The 20,215-nt window shown below is 46.3% G+C and overlaps 1 protein-coding gene across 5 annotated transcripts in view; it reads right to left on the bottom strand.

The window, feature by feature from the left end:
- CACNA1E (calcium voltage-gated channel subunit alpha1 E) overlaps window positions 1–20,215 on the bottom strand; it is a 964,825-nt gene that overhangs the window by 110,157 nt on the left and 834,453 nt on the right. For all 5 annotated transcript variants that reach the window (XM_075320594.1, XM_075320596.1, XM_075320595.1 and 2 more), the window contains 3 exons: window positions 18,703–18,770; window positions 11,104–11,201; window positions 363–917 (listed from right to left, as the gene is read on the bottom strand). In XM_075320594.1, the coding sequence (XP_075176709.1) occupies window positions 363–917; window positions 11,104–11,201; window positions 18,703–18,770 (721 nt within the window). The remainder of the gene's footprint in view (window positions 1–362; window positions 918–11,103; window positions 11,202–18,702; window positions 18,771–20,215) is intronic.

The following is a 20,215-nucleotide window of genomic DNA, read 5'->3' as shown; positions in this document are numbered from 1 at the left end:
AGCTAATATTGTATGTAATATCACTTGGATATGCCATAACGCTTGGATCGGTGGTGGTCTGAATCGGACTGTGTTGTAGTTCCCTTAATGGAAAGTTTATGGTGTCCATCCTCAGTCGGATGATTCTAGGGACATGTGAGGATTTATCATCTGAACCTCTATGGATAAAAACTTATGTTATAGGTCTTTAATAACTGTAGTTCCACTTTAAACCTTATTCAGATCATATTAAGGCAAATATATCAATACCATGTATAATACAGTACTGCTGTGTATGCAATTTCCCTATATTATTAGAAAACCCTCAAGAGCTTACAAATGTTGACCACTAGACTGGAGAAAATTGCCGGTAGCTCTAGTACCTCTCTTCACAGTGTCTTGAGCAGCTCTTGGGTGGATCCTCTTCAGATCCTTGCACTTCTTTTGCTTCCCCATTGCTTTTTTCGTCTGTGTGTATTTTGGCATCCCCCATGTTCTCCTGGCTGGCCCTCGTGCTGTTAGGTGTGCTGGCCGTGTCCCGACCTTCAGTTCTAACTTTTTTGTGCCGGCTTCTTCTCTGGCTTTGCCTCCTCCTCATGGCATCTTCCGGAGTTGTGCCGTTCTGTTCGGCATTATCAGCGGTCCCATGTTTGGACTTCTGTCTCCAGTGCTCCCTGAGATTTCTGTGAGAAGGGCTTTCGTCACCATTCACCTGACTCTCGCTAGGATTGGTTGCTAATTTTTCTTCTTGCCCGTCCACTTTTTCTCCCCCTGAATCTTCCAGTGCTTTAGCTTTTCGATATATACTAGAATGAGGGTTCAGAGCGGCTAGCTCCTCATTCTGAAGGGCTTCTTGACTGGACATCTGTATATGCCGCCTTAGTTGGCTTGTGCGTTGCTCCCAAATGGACATTGTATGCCGCTTTCTACGTTCCTTACTAGTCAAAGAATTAAAAAAACAATTATTAAAAGGTAATGAAGAAAACATTAAGCTATACATCATATTAAACAATTCCTGAGACACGATGTCTCCTCCATTACACATTGCCTCAAGAAACAGTGCCCCTCTCACCATGGGTTGTATCTGGTATTGTGGCTCATCCTCATTCATGAAAATACACTGGAGATCACAATTAGAGAACAACACACAATTTCCCAAATGTTGCGGTCATTGTGTCGTCCTATGTGATTATATCCTAACATGAGGAAACTCGCAGGATTTTCCGCTTATTTAATAAATTGAAAACTGAATTTATTGTAAAGCAAATAATAAAAATGTAAATGAGATAAATGTAAAAGACACAGATCACAAATAGAGAACACTGATCACAATTAGATAACACTTTCAGATACCTGCACGTTATTGGTGTTAATCTGCACCTGGTGCTAATTTCCTGAATTACCTGACAAAACCTATGTAACTGGCAGCCTAACTTTCCAGTTTGCACTAGCTTTGCAAAAATGGTGTGCCGGTCCAAAGTGACTGAAACCCTCCGGCAGCAGGTTGTCTCGATGAAGGCCAAAAGGGGTGACCCCATCAGCCATAGCAAGAGAAGTTGGTCATTCCAAGTCTGTGATTTTCAGAATATCGCATCTTTACAAAATCACAAACTCTTTCAAGTCCCCCAAGAAGGCTGGTCGCCCTCAAAAGACAAATACAAGAGAGGACAGGATAATGCATAGACTCTCCATGGCTAATCGTTTGAACACTGCAGCTAGAATTTCTCGCCAGTTCAGCAAGGAACAGGGTAAGGATCTGTTTCGTCATAGTGTCACGAAGTTTAAAAGCATTTGAACTGAAAGCCCACTCTGCAGTGACCAAACCGCTCATTAGCAGAAAAAAATCAAAAGGCTAGACTCCCCTTTGGTGAGGAGCATGTTGTGTGGACTGAGGAGAAGTGGTCCACAGTTCTTTTAAGTGATGAAAGCAAGTTTAATTTATTTGGTTGTGATGGAAAACATTATGTTTGTCACCAACTGGGAAAAAATGAACCCAAAGTGTGTTAAGAAGTCAGTGAAAGGCGGTGGAGGAAGTGTCGTGGTTTGGGGAATGTTTTCGGCAGCATGAGTTGGACCTCTCATACAGCTACATGGCAGAGTGAATGCAAGTGTGGATCAGAACCTTCTTCACAACACGTGGCTCCTTACTTGCATTCATCACTCAATCAGCAGCAATTTCCATGCAGGACAATGCCCCCTATCACACAGCAAAATGTCCTGTGGAAGAGACTAGAAGAAAAGTGGACCAAAATCTCCCGAGAGCAGTGTGAGAGACTAGTGATGTCCTGTGCAAGAGACTGGAAGAAGAGTGGACCAAAATCTCCCCAGAGCAGTGTGAGAGACTAGTGATGTCCTGTGGAAGAGACTGGAAGAAGAGTGGGCCAAAATCCCACCAGAGCAGTGTGAGAGACTAGTGATGTCCTGTGGAAGAGACTGGAAGAAGAGTGGACCAAAATCCCCCCAGAGCAGTGTGAGAAGCTAGTGATATCCTGTGGAAGAGACTGGAAGAACAGTGGGCCAAAATCCCCCCAGAGCAGTGTGAGAGACTAGTGATGTCCTGTGGAAGAGACTGGAAGAAGAGTGGGCCAAAATCCCCCCAGAGCAGTGTGAGAGACTAGTGATGTCCTGTGGAAGAGACTGGAAGAAGAGTGGGCCAAAATCCCCCAGAGCAGTGTGAGGGACTAGTGATGTCCTGTGGAAGAGACTGGAGGAAGAGTGGGCCAAAATCCCCCCAGAGCAGTGTGAGAGACTAGTGATGTCCTGTGGAGAGACTGGAAGAAGAGTGGGCCAAAATCCCCCCAGAGCAGTGTGAGAGACTAGTGATGTCCTGTGGAAGAGACTGGAAGAAGAGTGGGCCAAAATCCCCCCAGAGCAGTGTGAGAGACTAGTGATGTCCTGTGGAAGAGACTGGAAGAAGAGTGGACCAAAATCCCCCCAGAGCAGTGTGAGAGACTAGTGATGTCCTGTGGAAGAGACTGGAAGAAGAGTGGGCCAAAATCCCCCCAGAGCAGTGTGAGAGACTAGTGATGTCCTGTGGAAGAAACTGGAGGAAGAGTGGACCAAAATCCCCCCAGAGCAGTGTGAGAGACTAGTGATGTCCTGTGGAAGAGACTAGAAGAAGAGTGGGCCAAAATCCCCCCAGAGCAGTGTGAGAGACTAGTGATGTCCTGTGGAAGAGACTGGAGGAAGAGTGGACCAAAATCCCCCCAGAGCAGTGTGAGAGACTAGGGATGTCCTGTGGAAGAGACTGGAAGAAGAGTGGGCCAAAATCCCCCCAGAGCAGTGTGAGAGGCTAGTGATGTCCTGTGGAAGAGACTGGAAGAAGAGTGGGCCAAAATCCCCCCAGAGCAGTGTGAGAGACTAGTGATGTCCTGTGGAAGAGACTGGAAGAAGAGTGGGCCAAAATCCCCCCAGAGCAGTGTGAGAGACTAGTGATGTCCTGTGGAAGAGACTGGAAGAAGAGTGGACCAAAATCCCCCCAGAGCAGTGTGAGAGACTAGTGATGTCCTGTGGAAGAGACTGGAAGAAGAGTGGGCCAAAATCCCCCCAGAGCAGTGTGAGAGACTAGTGATGTCCTGTGGAAGAAACTGGAGGAAGAGTGGACCAAAATCCCCCCAGAGCAGTGTGAGAGGCTAGTGATGTCCTGTGGAAGAGACTAGAAGAAGAGTGGGCCAAAATCCCCCCAGAGCAGTGTGAGAGACTAGTGATGTCCTGTGGAAGAGACTGGAGGAAGAGTGGACCAAAATCCCCCCAGAGCAGTGTGAGAGACTAGTGATGTCCTGTGGAAGAGACTGGAAGAAGAGTGGGCCAAAATCCCCCCAGAGCAGTGTGAGAGACTAGTGATGTCCTGTGGAAGAGACTGGAAGAAGAGTGGGCCAAAATCCCCCCAGAGCAGTGTGAGAGACTAGTGATGTCCTGTGGAAGAGACTGGAAGAAGAGTGGGCCAAAATCCCCCCAGAGCAGTATGTGAGACTAGTGATGTCCTGTGGAAGAGACTGGAAGAAGAGTGGGCCAAAATCCCCCCAGAGCAGTGTGAGAGACTAGTGCTGTCCTGTAGAAGAGACTGGAAGAAGAGTGGACCAAAATCCCCCCAGAGCAGTGTGAGAGACTAGTGATGTCCTGTGGAAGAGACTGGAAGAAGAGTGGACCAAAATCCCCCCAGAGCAGTGTGAGAAGCTAGTGATATCCTGTGGAAGAGACTGGAAGAAGAGTGGGCCAAAATCCCCCCAGAGCAGTGTGAGAGACTAGTGATGTCCTGTGGAAGAGACTGGAAGAAGAGTGGCCAAAATCCCCCCAGAGCAGTGTGAGAGACTAGTGATGTCCTGTGGAAGAGACTGGAAGAAGAGTGGACCAAAATCCCCCCAGAGCAGTGTGAGAGACTAGTGATGTCCTGTGGAAGAGACTGGAAGAAGAGTGGGCCAAAATCCCCCCAGAGCAGTGTGAGAGACTAGTGATGTCCTGTGGAAGAGACTGGAAGAAGAGTGGACCAAAATCCCCCCAGAGCAGTGTGAGAGACTAGTGATGTCCTGTGGAAGAGACTGGAAGAAGAGTGGGCCAAAATCCCCCCAGAGCAGTGTGAGAGACTAGTGATGTCCTGTGGAAGAAACTGGAGGAAGAGTGGACCAAAATCCCCCCAGAGCAGTGTGAGAGACTAGTGATGTCCTGTAGAAGAGACTGGAAGAAGAGTGGACCAAAATCCCCCCAGAGCAGTGTGAGAGACTAGTGATGTCCTGTGGAAGAGACTGGAGGAAGAGTGGACCAAAATCCCCCCAGAGCAGTGTGAGAGACTAGGGATGTCCTGTGGAAGAGACTGGAAGAAGAGTGGGCCAAAATCCCCCCAGAGCAGTGTGAGAGACTAGTGATGTCCTGTGGAAGAGACTGGAAGAAGAGTGGGCCAAAATCCCCCCAGAGCAGTGTGAGAGACTAGTGATGTCCTGTGGAAGAGACTGGAAGAAGAGTGGGCCAAAATCCCCCCAGAGCAGTGTGAGAGGCTAGTGATGTCCTGTGGAAGAGACTGGAAGAAGAGTGGGCCAAAATCCCCCCAGAGCAGTGTGAGAGACTAGTGATGTCCTGTGGAAGAGACTGGAAGACGAGTGGGCCAAAATCCCCCCAGAGCAGTGTGAGAGGCTAGTGATGTCCTGTGGAAGAGACTGGAAGAAGAGTGGGCCAAAATCCCCCCAGAGCAGTGTGAGAGACTAGTGATGTCCTGTGGAGAGACTGGAAGAAGAGTGGACCAAAATCCCCCCCAGAGCAGTGTGAGACTAGTGATGTCCTGTGGAAGAGACTGGAAGAAGAGTGGACCAAAATTCCCCCAGAGCAGTGTGAGAGACTAGTGATGTCCTGTAGAAGAGACTGGAAGAAGAGTGGACCAAAATTCCCCCAGAGCAGTGTGAGAGACTAGTGATGTCCTGTGGAAGAGACTGGAGGAAGAGTGGACCAAAATCCCCCCAGAGCAGTGTGAGAGACTAGGGATGTCCTGTGGAAGAGACTGGAAGAAGAGTGGGCCAAAATCCCCCCAGAGCAGTGTGAGAGACTAGTGATGTCCTGTGGAAGAGACTGGAAGAAAAGTGGACAAAATCCCCCCAGAGCAGTGTGATAGACTAGTGATGTCCTGTGGAAGAGACTGGAAGAAGAGTGGGCCAAAATCCCCCCAGAGCAGTGTGAGAGACTAGTGATGTCCTGTGGAAGAGACTGGAAGAAGAGTGGGCCAAAATCCCCCCAGAGCAGTGTGAGAGACTAGTGATGTCCTGTGGAAGAGACTGGAAGAAGAGTGGGCCAAAATCCCCCCAGAGCAGTGTGAGAGACTAGTGATGTCCTGTGGAAGAGACTGGAAGAAGAGTGGGCCAAAATCCCCCCAGAGCAGTGTGAGAGACTAGTGATGTCCTGTGGAAGAGACTGGAGGAAGAGTGGGCCAAAATCCCCCCAGAGCAGTGTGAGAGGCTAGTGATGTCCTGTAGAAGAGACTGGAAGAAGAGTGGACCAAAATCCCCCCAGAGCAGTGTCAGAGGCTAGTGATGTCCTGCGGCCACAGATATGCTGAAGTCATTCCCAGCGACGGCCGGTGCACGTCCTACTGATTGTGACTGTTGTTACCTGCAGATAATTTACTTATCTTTGTGCTACAGTCATTGCTGCTCTCTGATTATGATCATCACGTTTTGGGCAAAATAAAGGTTTTATGTTCTAAACTTTGGATATTTTGTAAAACCCTGTTGTAGTGGCATGGGGGTGCCCCTTACAAAAAACCTTCACATGTTGATCAATGCAGAATACATAGTTACTGATAAAAGCGAGTGATCAAACATTGTTCTGTAATTTTGATCTCCAGTGCAGGTTGGAGTCACAATACCAGACTGAATGAGCCCTTAAAGAGAATTTGTCACCAGGTTTATGCTGTGAAGGTAAGAAAAAAACATATTAGCAAAACCCTCTTGGGGCATTCAAGAAGCTTCCCAAAAAATGAAGACCTTCTAAACTTTTTCTTTTAATTAGCGCCCAGCTCTAGTATTCAGAGGCAACAAGGACAGGCCATACTTGGATGTCATTATACAAATAAAAGTTTGACCATCCCCAAAATAAAATTGAAAACGTTGTCATGTAAGGAATAAAGTCGTGACACAACCTGAATTGATCACTGGGTCACTTACTGGATGTAGTTACCGGTCACTGTGGGTGGCAGGGGCTGGTCTCCTACAGGAATACTACAAGAACCCCAGTAAGTGACCAGCAATTATGCCGGGGCTCTGCCACTACTTTATACTGCCCTCATATCAAGAAGGATAACCCCAGTGTCAGATTTTCTTCAATGAAGACTGATTACGAGATTACAAGGTGGTCTGGTTTTATATTTTCAGATGATACATATGTTACCGTACGATCCTGCTCATTACTAATTATAGTCGTTCTTTATATTTAGACATAATGTTATAAATGCTTGACTAATACGTAGGGGATGTGGTTAGTTTCAGTATTTGATTTCAGGGTTTTACATGTTTCCAATTACTGGTTAGCTGAGATTTGATGCAAACATTCTGTTATGCTCCTAATCTTTAGGTAATACACGCGGTCACACTGGTAATTACTGATGTTACTGATAAGGCGCTCTGTCATTACATGACTCATGATTGTGAATGAGCCATTTCATGAGGCTCCTGCAAGTGCTCGCTGCAGTAGGAAAAGCCGAAGAAATCCTCACCCAGTCCATTCACCGCTGACATGGCTTTCATTTATTTTTATTTTTTTTTGCTGTAAATTTATTAAAACAATTTACCATATAATACTAGAAAATCATTATAAATCAGTAAATGTTTATATTTTTATAAAGGGGATTGTTTCGTATTAGAACACATGGCTGCCTCCTTCCTTAGGCTGTGTGCGCACTAGAAAGTGCCATTTTCTTAAGAAAAAACCGGACCCTCTGAAAGAATCTCGCATCCGCGGTAAAAACTGTGGTAAAACCGCAACTGTGTTTTGGCCGCGATTTGCTGCGGTTTTCCCGCGGATTTACCGCAAATTGGTCCCGCGGTTTATACCATTATCTATGGCAAAAACCACAGGTAACTGCGGAAAAGAAGTGACATGCTCATTAATTCCGCAGCGGAAAATCCGCGGGTATGAAAACACGCAGTGTGCGCACAGCATTTTTTCAAACCTATAGGATTTGCTGGGGAATGACTGCAGCAATGTTAGACACATGTTCTGCGGGAATTCTGAGGAAAATCCGCGGCAAAATCCAAGGTAAATCCGCAGCGTGCGCACAGGGCCTAAGGAAGTTTTCTTTAGATAAAACTGTGCTATAACTTTTTCTAGTTTTCTTTTTTTGGCGACATAGTTCTGCCCTAGGCACTGTACACATTAGCAGATTTCTATATTTTACAGCAGTGGCGGTATAAAACATAATAACATAATAAAGAAGAACTATCAACAATGTAATGTATTATACCCTGTGCAATAGATATGGTGCATACAGTGCATGTATACGCATACTTACTAGTGCTGAGCGGGCACTACCATGCTCAGGTGCCCGCCGGTACTCGTAGCGAGCAGTCTGATGCTCAGATGAGTTCAACTCGAGTACTGAGTATAATGTAAGGCAATCGGGAACTGGAGCATTTTTCTAGAAGATCTTCGGAAAAAAAGCTCGCGTGTTCCCCATTAACTTCCATTATACTCTGTGCTCGAGTTGAACCCATTAAGTACCGATCACCCGAGCATGGTAGAGCCCGGTCATCACTAATAATAATGATCGTTTTTTTCCGGATATCTGAGCCATTACTGTTCTCTGCACGTTAGGAGTGCAAATCAGACCAAACTGATCACACAACATTTCTTGTGAGGACCAGAAAATGACTTACTCAATGTAAACAGAGGTGTTTCTAGGGGGGGGGGTGGCCGGGCATGTGCCCTGGACGCAGCTGTCAGAGGGGCGCTGTTGGGCTGCCTGATGCTGCGCTCTGATAGTCTCCCTGGGAGCCGGCTATTCTGAGTCTAGCTGTCAAGCTGACAGCAGAGACTCATAGAAAGTGCAGTGTGCGGCTCCGTGTGGTCAATTGTACTTGTGTCTGTCAGACGCGAGTACAATTGAACCCTGACTGCCGGCACTTACAGGTCAGCGCAATATCTGCAGTGTGATCAGGTCACACTGCTGTCACTTGTCAGTGCCGCAGAGGTGGCAAACAATGCTGGTGGTAAGTGCTCCAGTGGACCTGAAGGCACCGAAGAGGAACAACAGAGCGTGAGGGGGCAGCGTATACAGACACAGTATGGGGGGATAGTAGGAATGTATATGCAGCCACAGTATGTGGGGAGGGTGAGCAGAGGAATGTATTTGTGGCCACAGTATGTTGGGAGGGTGAGGTGGGTAATGTATATGCTGCCACAGTATAGGGGGGGTAAGGGGAGGAATGCATATGTGTCCACAGTATGCTGGGAGGGTGAGGGGAGGAATGTATATTCAGCCACAGAATGTTGGGGTGGGGTGAGTGGAGGAATTTAAATGCGGCCACAGCATGTTGGGAGGGTAAAAATATATATATGGCCACAGTATTGAGAGGGGAATGTATATAATCTATATATATATATATATATATATATATATATATATATATATATATAGTATATAGTATATATATCCTTAGGATAGGTAATCAATGTCTGATTGGACAGGGTCGGCGGTAGCAGATGTTCAGAGTGCTCAATTCTGCTGTCGTCTGATAGTGGCCGCAGCTGGGTACTGCACATCCGCTCCTATTCTAATCAATGAGGCGGTTGTGCAGCACCCGGCAAACTTGTGCTCAAATGACCGACTTTTGCAACTTGCATGAGAGAATCCTAAAAGTGTGCAGCGCATGCGTTGTAAGAATTCAGAAGCCTGCAGTCAGCTAGAGTGACCGCAGACTTTAATGATGCACCTAGACAACCCCTTTTAATTATAAAATTAAGCAGTGTAGCCCAATAAACAGAAGAGTTGATCCAGCTGAGTACTAACGGTGATTTATTTGTGCATAATCAGACAGTGCACAGAAGACGTTAACGCGTTTCTGGCTTGACGCCCTTAATCATAATTATGATCAACTCTTCTGTTTATTTGCTGTGCGGCCGGGGCAGGGCCGGTGTCCGAGACTGAGGAACGCTGAGGTCAGGTGGCGGTGAGCTGGATTATTTCAAGTGTAGCCCAATCCTAACAGTGTGTAATATACTCACTATCAGGATTCAGCTCTGCAGGCTCATATGCAATTTTTATATTTAGTTATAGGACAATCCGCTTCTCTTCCAACTGCTCTGTTTTTCATTGAACATTGAGTTAGGAAGAGCGGCCCGTATACACGTTACTAAGCGGACAAATCATATAGGAATGAGTGGTCACAAGACGACTACCCAGACCGCTTTGGGGGTGGGAGCGCCAAAAAGAATTCTTTCCCCTGGTGCCAGAAAGCCTAGATACACCTCTGGGACGGTAAACCTTCACAAAGTGAACATAAGAAGTTGTATCATAGTTATAGCAATGTCTTAAGGAGGTTGTCCACTACTTTTACATTGATGGCCTGTCCTTAGGAAGACGGAGCTGCCCCGGAGGTGAGCATGTCCGGCTGCCTGTTGCCACCACTGAGACCTAAAATAGCTCATCAGTGGGGGTGCGGGATGTTGGACCCCGGCCAATCAGATATTGATGACCTATTCTAAAGGGTGCTTTACATGCTGCGACATCGCTAGCGATTGCACCTGCCCCCGTCATTCTAACGATATGTGGTGATAGCTGTTGTAGCAAACATTATCGCTACGGCAGCGTCACACGCACATACCTGTGCAGCGATGTCGCTGTGACGGCCAAACAATCCCTCCCTCAAGGGGGAGGTGTGTTTGGCGTCATAGCGACGTCACTGCCGCGTCACTAATCGGCCGGCCAATAGAAGCGGAGGGACAGAGATGAGTGAAACGTAACATCCCGCCCACCTCCTTCCTTCCGCATTGCCGGTGGATGCAGGTAAGGAGATGTTCGTCGCTCCTGCGGTGTCACACCTAGTGATGTGTGGTGCCGCAGGAACGACAAGCAACATCGTACCTGCAGCAGCAGCGATATTAAGGAAATGAGCGACGTGTCACCGATCAACGATTTTTCACGATTTTGTGCTCGTTGATCGTCGCTCATTTGTGTTACACGCTGTGATGTCGGTAACGGCGCCGGATGTGCGGCACTACCGACGTGACCCCGACCATATATCGTTACCAATATCGCAGCGTGTAAAGTGCCCTTAAGAATAGGCCATCAATGTAACAGTTGTGGACAACCCCTTTAAAGGTCTAGATAAGGATTCTCGTAAGGTGCGAGAGCTCCAGGGAGCGTTGGTGACACTCCGGCCAGAAGAGGCGTAAACTCCGTTTTGACACCAACATTAAAAATTGCCACATGGCAAATGGGGACCATTGCACAGATTTTATTTTGGGGTGAAGGAGCTTCCAGTTACACCCATGGTGGGTTGAATGGTTGTTCTCTGTGACCTCTTGCTTTTTTTAGTGTAGAGACTACAGAGGAGACTTCCATATTAGAAAACAATACAAGAATTCCCCAAATCATTATACACAGTATTAAGAGACGACACACGACATATGCAGCTTATAACTCACTCCACAGATGATGCATTAGGTGCAGACATAGGGCTGACCTCCTTGGCTTTTTGAAGGGCATGTTTCTGGTTAAATGCCTCCTCTTCTTCCTGCTCATCCTATGGAAAATCAAAGCATGGTGGGCACTGAGATCGTAGTCAGGGGGTCCTGCGGTAACCGCTACTAGTCCTGTCCAGGATTGTCAGCAAACAACCATCTCCCCTCGATATGTAGCCAAGGGATTAGCTGCTACAGCCAAACCCATACAGCAGTCATGGATGTCCCATTATACCCCTCCCAGTCCCTCCATACGGCCTCACTCCCGCCATACGGCCTCACTCCCGCCATATGGCCTCACTCCCGCCATACGGCCTCACTCCCGCCATACGGCCTCACTCCCGCCATACGGCCTCACTCCCGCCATACGGCCCTCACTCCCGCCATACGGCCTCACTCCCGCCATACGGCCCTCACTCCCGCCATACGGCCCTCACTCCCGCCATACGGCCCTCACTCCCGCCATACGGCCTCACTCCCGCCATATGGCCTCACTCCCGCCATACGGCCTCACTCCCGCCATACGGCCCTCACTCCCGCCATACGGCCCTCACTCCCGCCATACGGCCCTCACTCCCGCCATTCTCCCAGCATTGGTCCCAGGTGGGAATTATCCAAATCTTCCTCCCTGATGTTTACTCCAGTAGTGGTTAGATACATGTTTTTTTGTATATTACTCTCTTGGAGATGAGATGGCACCGATGGTTGACTCGCATGCCGGGTGACTGGCGGTTGCATATCCCTTCTCACCCAGTGTCAGTATTAGAAAACGGCTTGTTATAAAACAGATACAAGCGCATCTCAATAAATTAGAATATCATCAAAAGTTATTTATTTCAGTAATTCAATACAAAAAGTGAAACGCATATATTATATAGAGGGATCTATTCCTATATATTATATAGAGTCATTACACACAGAGGGATCTATTCCTATATATTATATAGAGTCATTACACACAGAGGGATCTATTCCTATATATTATATAGATGACTAATGACTATATAATATATAGGAATAGATCCCTCTGTGGGTAATGACTATATAATATATAGGAATAGATCCCTCTGTGTGTAATGACTATATAATATATAGGAATAGATCCCTCTGTGTGTAATGACTTTATATAATATATAGGAATAGATCCCTCTGTGTGTAATGACTCTATATAATATATAGGAATAGATCCCTCTGTGTGTAATGACTCTATATAATATATAGGAATAGATCCCTCTGTGTGTAATGACTCTATATAATATATAGGAATAGATCCCTCTGTGTGTAATGACTCTATATAATATATAGGAATAGATCCCTCTGTGTGTAATGACTATATAATATATAGGAATAGATCCCTCTGTGTGTAATGACTCTATATAATATATAGGAATAGATCCTTCTGTGTGTAATGACTCTATATAATATGTAAGAATAGATTCCTCTGTGTGTAATGACTCTATATAATATGTAAGAATAGATCCCTCTGTGTGTAATGACTCTATATAATATATAGGAATAGATCCCTCTGTGTGTAATGACTCTATATAATATATAGGAATAGATCCCTCTGTGTGTAATGACTCTATTTAATATATATGAATAGATCCCTCTGTGTGTAATGACTCTATATAATATATAGGAATAGATCCCTCTGTGTGTAATGACTATATAATATATAGGAATAGATCCCTCTGTGTGTAATGACTCTATATAATATATAGGAATAGATCCTTCTGTGTGTAATGACTCTATATAATATGTAAGAATAGATCCCTCTGTGTGTAATGACTCTATATAATATATAGGAATAGATCCCTCTGTGTGTAATGACTCTATATAATATATAGGAATAGATCCCTCTGTGTGTAATGACTCTATTTAATATATATGAATAGATCCCTCTGTGTGTAATGACTCTATATAATATATAGGAATAGATCCCTCTGTGTGTAATGACTCTATATAATATATAGGAATAGATCCCTCTGTGTGTAATGACTCTATATAATATATAGGAATAGATCCCTCTGTGTGTAATGACTCTATTTAATATATATGAATAGATCCCTCTGTGTGTAATGACTCTATATAATATATAGGAATAGATCCCTCTGTGTGTAATGACTCTACATAATATATAGGAATAGATCCCTCTGTGTGAAATGGCTCTATATAATATATAGGAATAGATCCCTCTGTGTGTAATGACTCTATATAATATATAGGAATAGATCCCTCTGTGTGTAATGACTCTATATAATATACTGTATGTGTTTCCCTTTTTGTATTCGATTACTGAAATAAATTAAGTTTTTGATGATATTCTAATTTATTGAGATGCGCTTGTATTTTCTGAGACTGACCTCCACTTACCAAAGATAGTGGTGGTCCCATTCCTTATTGTTATGCCGTAAGGTTACATAATGTAAGGGGATGTGTTTTGGGGGTGTCACTGTAATCTCAGGAATTGAACCCTCTTCTTTAACCATTCCCAGTACTTCCATAAAGCCCTCACTCCCACAATTCCTCGTCTCTCAGCTTTGCTCCTGAATGGGAATTATTTGATTCTCCGGCCCCAGTTTATATTTTATTATTAGTTTTTTTTCTATGTTGTTAATTTCTTGGGTATGCGCCGGAGTCTGACTTACACCCCGGGTGTCTAGCGATGGTTTTTACATGATTTCATTGTTATACAATAGATATTTTCTGCGACTGACCTCCACCCTCCAAAGATAATGGGGGTCCTGTTCCTCATGGTTATACCGGACGGTTACGTAATGAAAGGGGATGTGTTTTGGGGGTGTCCCTGCAATCGAAGGAATGTAACCCTCTTCCTCTACCACACCCAGTATCTCATAAAGCTCTCGCTCCTGAAATTCATTTTCTTATTTTTTTTCCCTTTTATCCAATTTCTGAAGTTTCATAGAAACATAACATGCACAGCACACAAGAGCCCATTAATCACTCCGACATGCAAATGAGTATATGCAAAGCCTTCAAGGGGGTCTCCAGATTTCCAGCCTCATAAGTTTTCAGATCAACTGTAAAAAAAAATTATACTTATCTTTTAAGTACCCAGTCTCTTCCCGGCCAACAGTTCTGGGGTTGATTGCACCGCTCCAGTGATATCATTTTGACAAGTGCCTACGACAGCCAATCACTGGCCTCATCCATGAATTCAAAGATAATGTCAATGGTGGCCAGTGATTGGCTGCTGAGGTCACGTGACAGGATGGAACACTGCTGGAGCAGAGTAAACAAAGAAATTGCAAAGAATTTAAAAGAAAATATTTTTTTACAACAAATTTAAAAGGAATCTGTCACCACTTTATATTTCTAAACTATTAATATGGGCATATAGGTTATAGAATGCTGAAAATAGTCTTATCTGCCTCATATCAGAGGCCTTGTTCTGGATAAATCATCTTTTATCACTTTATGTAAATGAGCTCTTCCAGGCTATGGGGCGGATGCTGCCTGAAAGATAACTCCGCCTCCAGAGATTATTTTAAATAGAAGGGGCGTTAACAGAGTGAGGCAAATAACTGACACAGAACTGAAATTTGGTTTCTTGCAAACACATTGTTTGCAGCTCCCTGAGGTCTGCTGTATTACAACAATATTGCACCCTGTCTGCCTGTGAGATGGAGGCTGAAGCTGAGAGGAGCCTGCAGAAGTGTCAGTCATAATCACACACAGCTCTGCAGAGAGCGGCCGTCACATCACACTGGTAACGCCCCTTTTATTTAAAATAACCTCTGGAGGCGGAGTTATCTTCCAGGTAGCATCCGCCCCATAGCCTGGAAGAGCTCATTTATATAAAGTGATAAAAGATGATTTATCCACAACAAGGCAAATAATATGACACATACAAGTGGCATATTATTCAGCATTCTGTAACCTGTATGCCCATATTAATAGTGTAGAAAGGTCAAAGTAGTGACAGGTTCCCTTTAAGGGGTTGTCCACTTTTAGGTACATTTATTTTTACTTAAATGCATGTTTTTGGGGCCAAACATATATATTTTTTCAATTGGGTGTATTGCCACCAGGTTATTGCAACCTAATTTGAGAGCAGCAAAGTGTTGAGACAGAGATCTTGATTTCAGTGATGTGTCACTTTCTGGGCTGGTTGCTGTACTTTTGATAAAAAAAAACACTGCTTTATCAGCATGAGGACTAATAAACCTGCTAGCAAATAGCAGGGCCGGCTCCAGGTTTTTGTGAGCCCCGGGCGGAAGAGTCCAAGTGGGCCCCATCCACACACAGACACACACATACGTACACGAACATATACATATTTATAGACAAACTCACAAAAATACATACATACATAGATACACATCTTACATAGACACACACACACACACACACAGCTCTGCTGCATACATACAAAACACACAGCTCTGCTGCATACATACACAAACAGTTCTGCTGCATACACACAGACACACACAGCTCTGCTGCATACACACAGACACACACAACTCTGCTGCATACACAAAGACATACACACAGTTCTGCTGCATACATACAGACACACAGCTCTGCTGCATACATACAGACACACACACAGCTCTGCTGCATACATACAGACAGACACACACAGCTCTGCTGCATACATACAGACAGACACAAAGCTCTGCTGCATACATACAGACAGACACACACAGCTCTGCTGCATACATACAGACAGACACACACAGCTCTGCTGCATACATACAGACAGACATACACACCTCTGCTGCATACACACAGACACACACACAGCTCTGCTGGATACACACAGACACACACAGCTCTGCTGCATACACACAAACACAAAGATTGACTGACATACACAGGAAAAGAAAGAATGACCGACATCGCTACAAAAAAGCACAAAACGTACACGGAGCATACAGAGATGCATCTGTGTCACGTTTTTGTGCGCACATACCCACTGACTTTCATGGGGTCCGTGTGTGCGTGTTCCGTGCTGAAAATGGACATGTTTCCGTGCAAATCGGAAACACATACGGATCACGGACATGGACACACGGACCTTATGGAATCACGCACGTGTGACCTCAATGATAGATTAACATTGGTGCATGTTTGTCCGTGTCTCCGGTACATACGGAAACGGGACAAACACGCACGTGTTTAACGGATGTGTGTTTCAGGCCACAGGCAGACACACGCGGCTCTGCTACAGACAGACACACGCGGCTCTGCGGGGCCCACACACGCGGCTCTGCGGGGCCAGGGCATACATCTCGGGGGGGGGGAGAGAAGCTCATACAGCTCATAGGGGCCCATAAATCGAGGGGTGGGGAGGGCACATACCGCTCAGGTCACGGAGGAGAGGGAGCCCACAGTCACACAGCACCGGAGAGAAGCGCTGTGCTGGGGGCCGCTGGCTGGCAAAGCGCCTCCTGGCTCCTTCATCTGTGGGACTGAGCAGGATACCAGGTGGTAGCTCCGCCCACAGATGAAGTTCAAAACAGGAGGTCTGCGCGCCTTAAAGGGACGGCGCTGCAGATTACTGCCATGTACAGCGGTCCCTGGAACTCGGCCCGGGGGCAGCAGAACTGACAGCGAGTGGGCCCACGGCCAAGGGGCAGCAGAACTGACGAGGCCGAGTGGGCCCCCTGGCTCTCCGGGGCCCCGGCATTTGCCCGGGTGTGCCGCGTGTTGACGCCGGCCCTGACAAATAGTCAAGTATATTCATGAGCTCGGAATACATCTAGCCAACACTGATTGGCAACTTTCTGCCTATGCATAGTTTTCACATAAAGCTGCGAATCAGTGATGTGGGTGTGGTTACAGAGCTCAGCATTCAAAGATCTGCAGCAAATAAAATAATGATTTTATCAAAATGACAGCAAGCAGCCCAGCATGTGACACGTCGCAGGAATCAGGGTCTCTGTCTCCACATTATGCTGCTCTCAGATGGGGGAGCAATAATCTGGTGACAGATTCCCGGTAATTTGCCTTCTACAGCCTGTTTGTTGCGCTGTCTGCTGCTGCAAACTACAGAATATCTGCGAACAGTCGACGGCCATGCTAAACTCATTGTGCCTGCCATTGTCTACTGCTGGCTGCACAATGATTCAACTGAAAATCCACCAGTGAGCTTATTCGGATGGTCCGACAGGGAGCTTGCAACTTTCATCTGTATTTGGGAGACTTTTAACTTATTTATAACCACAGAGCACATATGAGTGGAATGTGATGGAAAAGAAAGACCCTGTAAATACAAAAAGGGAGCCATTTTTTTTAAAGAGACCCAATTGTAAAAAAAAGAAGTCTTTAGCTTCAATTACATGCATTTAAATGGAACCGGTCACCAGATTTGTCCCCTATAAGCTGGAGAGCAGCGACACCCATCAGACCGGAGAGCAGCGACACCCATCAAACCGGAGAGCAGCGACACCCATCGGACCGCAGAGCAGCGACACCCATCGGACCGGAGAGCAGCGACACCCATCAGACCGGAGAGCAGCGACACCCATCAGACCGGAGAGCAGCGACACCCATCGGACCGCAGAGCAGCGACACCCATCAGACCGGAGAGCAGCGACACCCATCGGACCGGAGAGCAGCGACACCCATCGGACCGGAGAGCAGCGACACCCATCGGACCGGAGAGCAGTGACACCCATCAGACCGGAGAGCAGCGACACCCATCGGACCGCAGAGCAGCGACACCCATCGGACTGGAGAGCAGCGACACCCATCGGACCGGAGAGCAGCGACACCCATCGGACCGGAGAGCAGCGACACCCATTCGACCGGAGAGCAGCGACACCCATCAGACCGGAGAGCAGCGACACCCATCAGACTGGAGAGCAGCGACACCCATCGGACCGGAGAGCAGCGACACCCATCAGACCGGAGAGCAGCGACACCCATCAGACCGGAGAGCAGCGACACCCATCGGACCGGAGAGCAGCGACACCCAGCAGACTGGAGAGCAGCGACACTCATCGGACCGGAGAGCAGCGACACCCATCGGACCGGAGAGCAGCGACACCCATCAGACCGGAGAGCAGCGACACCCATCAGACAGGAGAGCAGTGACACCCATCGGACCGGAGAGCAGCGACACCCATCAGACTGGAGAGCAGCGACACCCACTGGACCGGAGAGCAGCGACACCCATCAGACCGGAGAGCAGCGACACCCATCAGACCGGAGAGCAGCAACACCCACTGGACCGGAGAGCAGCGACACCCATCAGTCCGGAGAGCAGCGACACCCATCAGACCGGACTGCCCCTTAGGTGAGTATTATAAAGGTGATATTTATGCTCTACACAGCGGCCCGGGCTCTTATATACAGTATTCTGGAATGCCGTATATAGGGGATCACTGGTGGTGGCTGCAGCTTATAGGGGACAAATCTGGTGATAGGTTCTTTTTTAAGTAAAAAAAAAAGTCTCAAGGGGAGGACAACCTCCTGAAGAGGATATGGGGCTGGAGACCTCAGGCTTCTATCAGTAAGTTCTACATTCCCGTGCTCGCTGGGAATCCGGTGAACACAGAAGCTTCTAGTCTCTGACGAGCGAAGGCCTCTTACCTTGGTCAGCTCCTGTGCATTGGCCAAATTATCCACGGCAATGGCAAGAAATACATTAAGAAGTGTGTCTGGCAAAGTTAAGGATCAGATTCTATAAATGGGAATGAAAATACAAATATAATCATAAGACAACACATTTATACATGAGCTGTTCTGCAGGGATCGGACGCTGGCGCTCAGCAGCAGCGATGCATCCGCCTTGTAAACGCCTTGAATTAAGACTTTGATCTCTTTATTCCAGAACTTTGCTTCGTTTTCTCAGTTCACACAATTTTCACTTTCACATGTGCTGAAATATGTGAAAAAGCTTGGAGAAAAAGTGTTTATAAATTATTTACTGATGGTGATAATTAAAGGAAAGCACAGAAGAATAAAATAATGAATATGCATGTGAGCTCGTTTGTCATTTTAGAAAGTCAAAATGAATGTGACACGTGATTTACAGGTATTTTATAACCGGTAATGTTGCAAAGAAAGTGGACAACACATTTAAAGGGAATCTGTCAGCAGGATTTTGCTATGTAATTTGAGGGCAGCATGAGGTAGGGGCTGAGACACTGATTTCAGGGATGTGTCACTTATTAGGCTGTGTGCTGTTGTTTCAATACAATTCCATGCGGCGTGCTGCTCTATACGCACCAGGTGTCATGGCGACTTCAGACTCTGTTCACACTGCAGAGTTTGACACCTGGTGCTTTTGTGTTGCTTAGTCAGAGCAGTTTTGTGCTCACTGATGATCGGTCTGGCAGGAGTTAATTCCTGCTGGCCTGTGAGTTGCTGCTGGGGTCACAGGTTACTGAAGACCTATCACAGCCACCTCCATTCTTTAAAAGATGGTGGAATTCTGCTCCACCATGCCAAATATAGTGAAAGTGATACCGGTCTTGGTGCATGGTGATTCAGCTGCTGGGCCACTGTTGTATGCTATCGTGGTGTGTAGTAGAAATACCCTTGTTGTTGTTTATTTCCTTCCTTTTCTTTATTTTCTCCTGTGCACATATTTTCTTTACCTCTATGATTGACTGCTGTGAGCGTGAGTTTTAGGTCCTCCCTGTCTTTCTATTTGTGTGGGGATTTATCACTCCAATCCCGGCCATGTCACAGGGTGGGGTTGAGGGGGTATAAGACCAGGGCTTCTCAGGACTTAGGGTTGCGCTGGGGGTCCAGACCTTGCAACCATCAGGCGTACCTCTGGGATGAGGGACAGTTAAAGGCTCCTAAAACCTGAGGGTCAGTTTAGGAGTCCCGATTCCCAGTCACTCTATTACTATCGTGACATACAATAAGTGTTTTATCAGTAGGAGATTATCACTGCCAAAACTAGGTCCCGTGTGAGACCTGGTTCAAACACACTAATTAGCAGCTCACTGAGGTGTGTGCGGGGTTAACTTTCTGAGCTTGTCTACAACCTCTGATTGTATCACAACTGCCACATCCAGTAAACTAAGTGATACATCGCTGGAATCAGGGTCTCTGTCTCTACATTATGATACTTTCAGATGAGGTAGCAAAA

The sequence above is a fragment of the Anomaloglossus baeobatrachus genome, chromosome 8, assembly GCF_048569485.1.
Source record: "Anomaloglossus baeobatrachus isolate aAnoBae1 chromosome 8, aAnoBae1.hap1, whole genome shotgun sequence".
NCBI classification, from domain to species: domain Eukaryota; kingdom Metazoa; phylum Chordata; class Amphibia; order Anura; family Aromobatidae; genus Anomaloglossus; species Anomaloglossus baeobatrachus.
The sequence above is the reverse complement of the archived record's forward strand: the minus strand, read 5'-3'. Positions and strand labels throughout refer to the sequence as shown.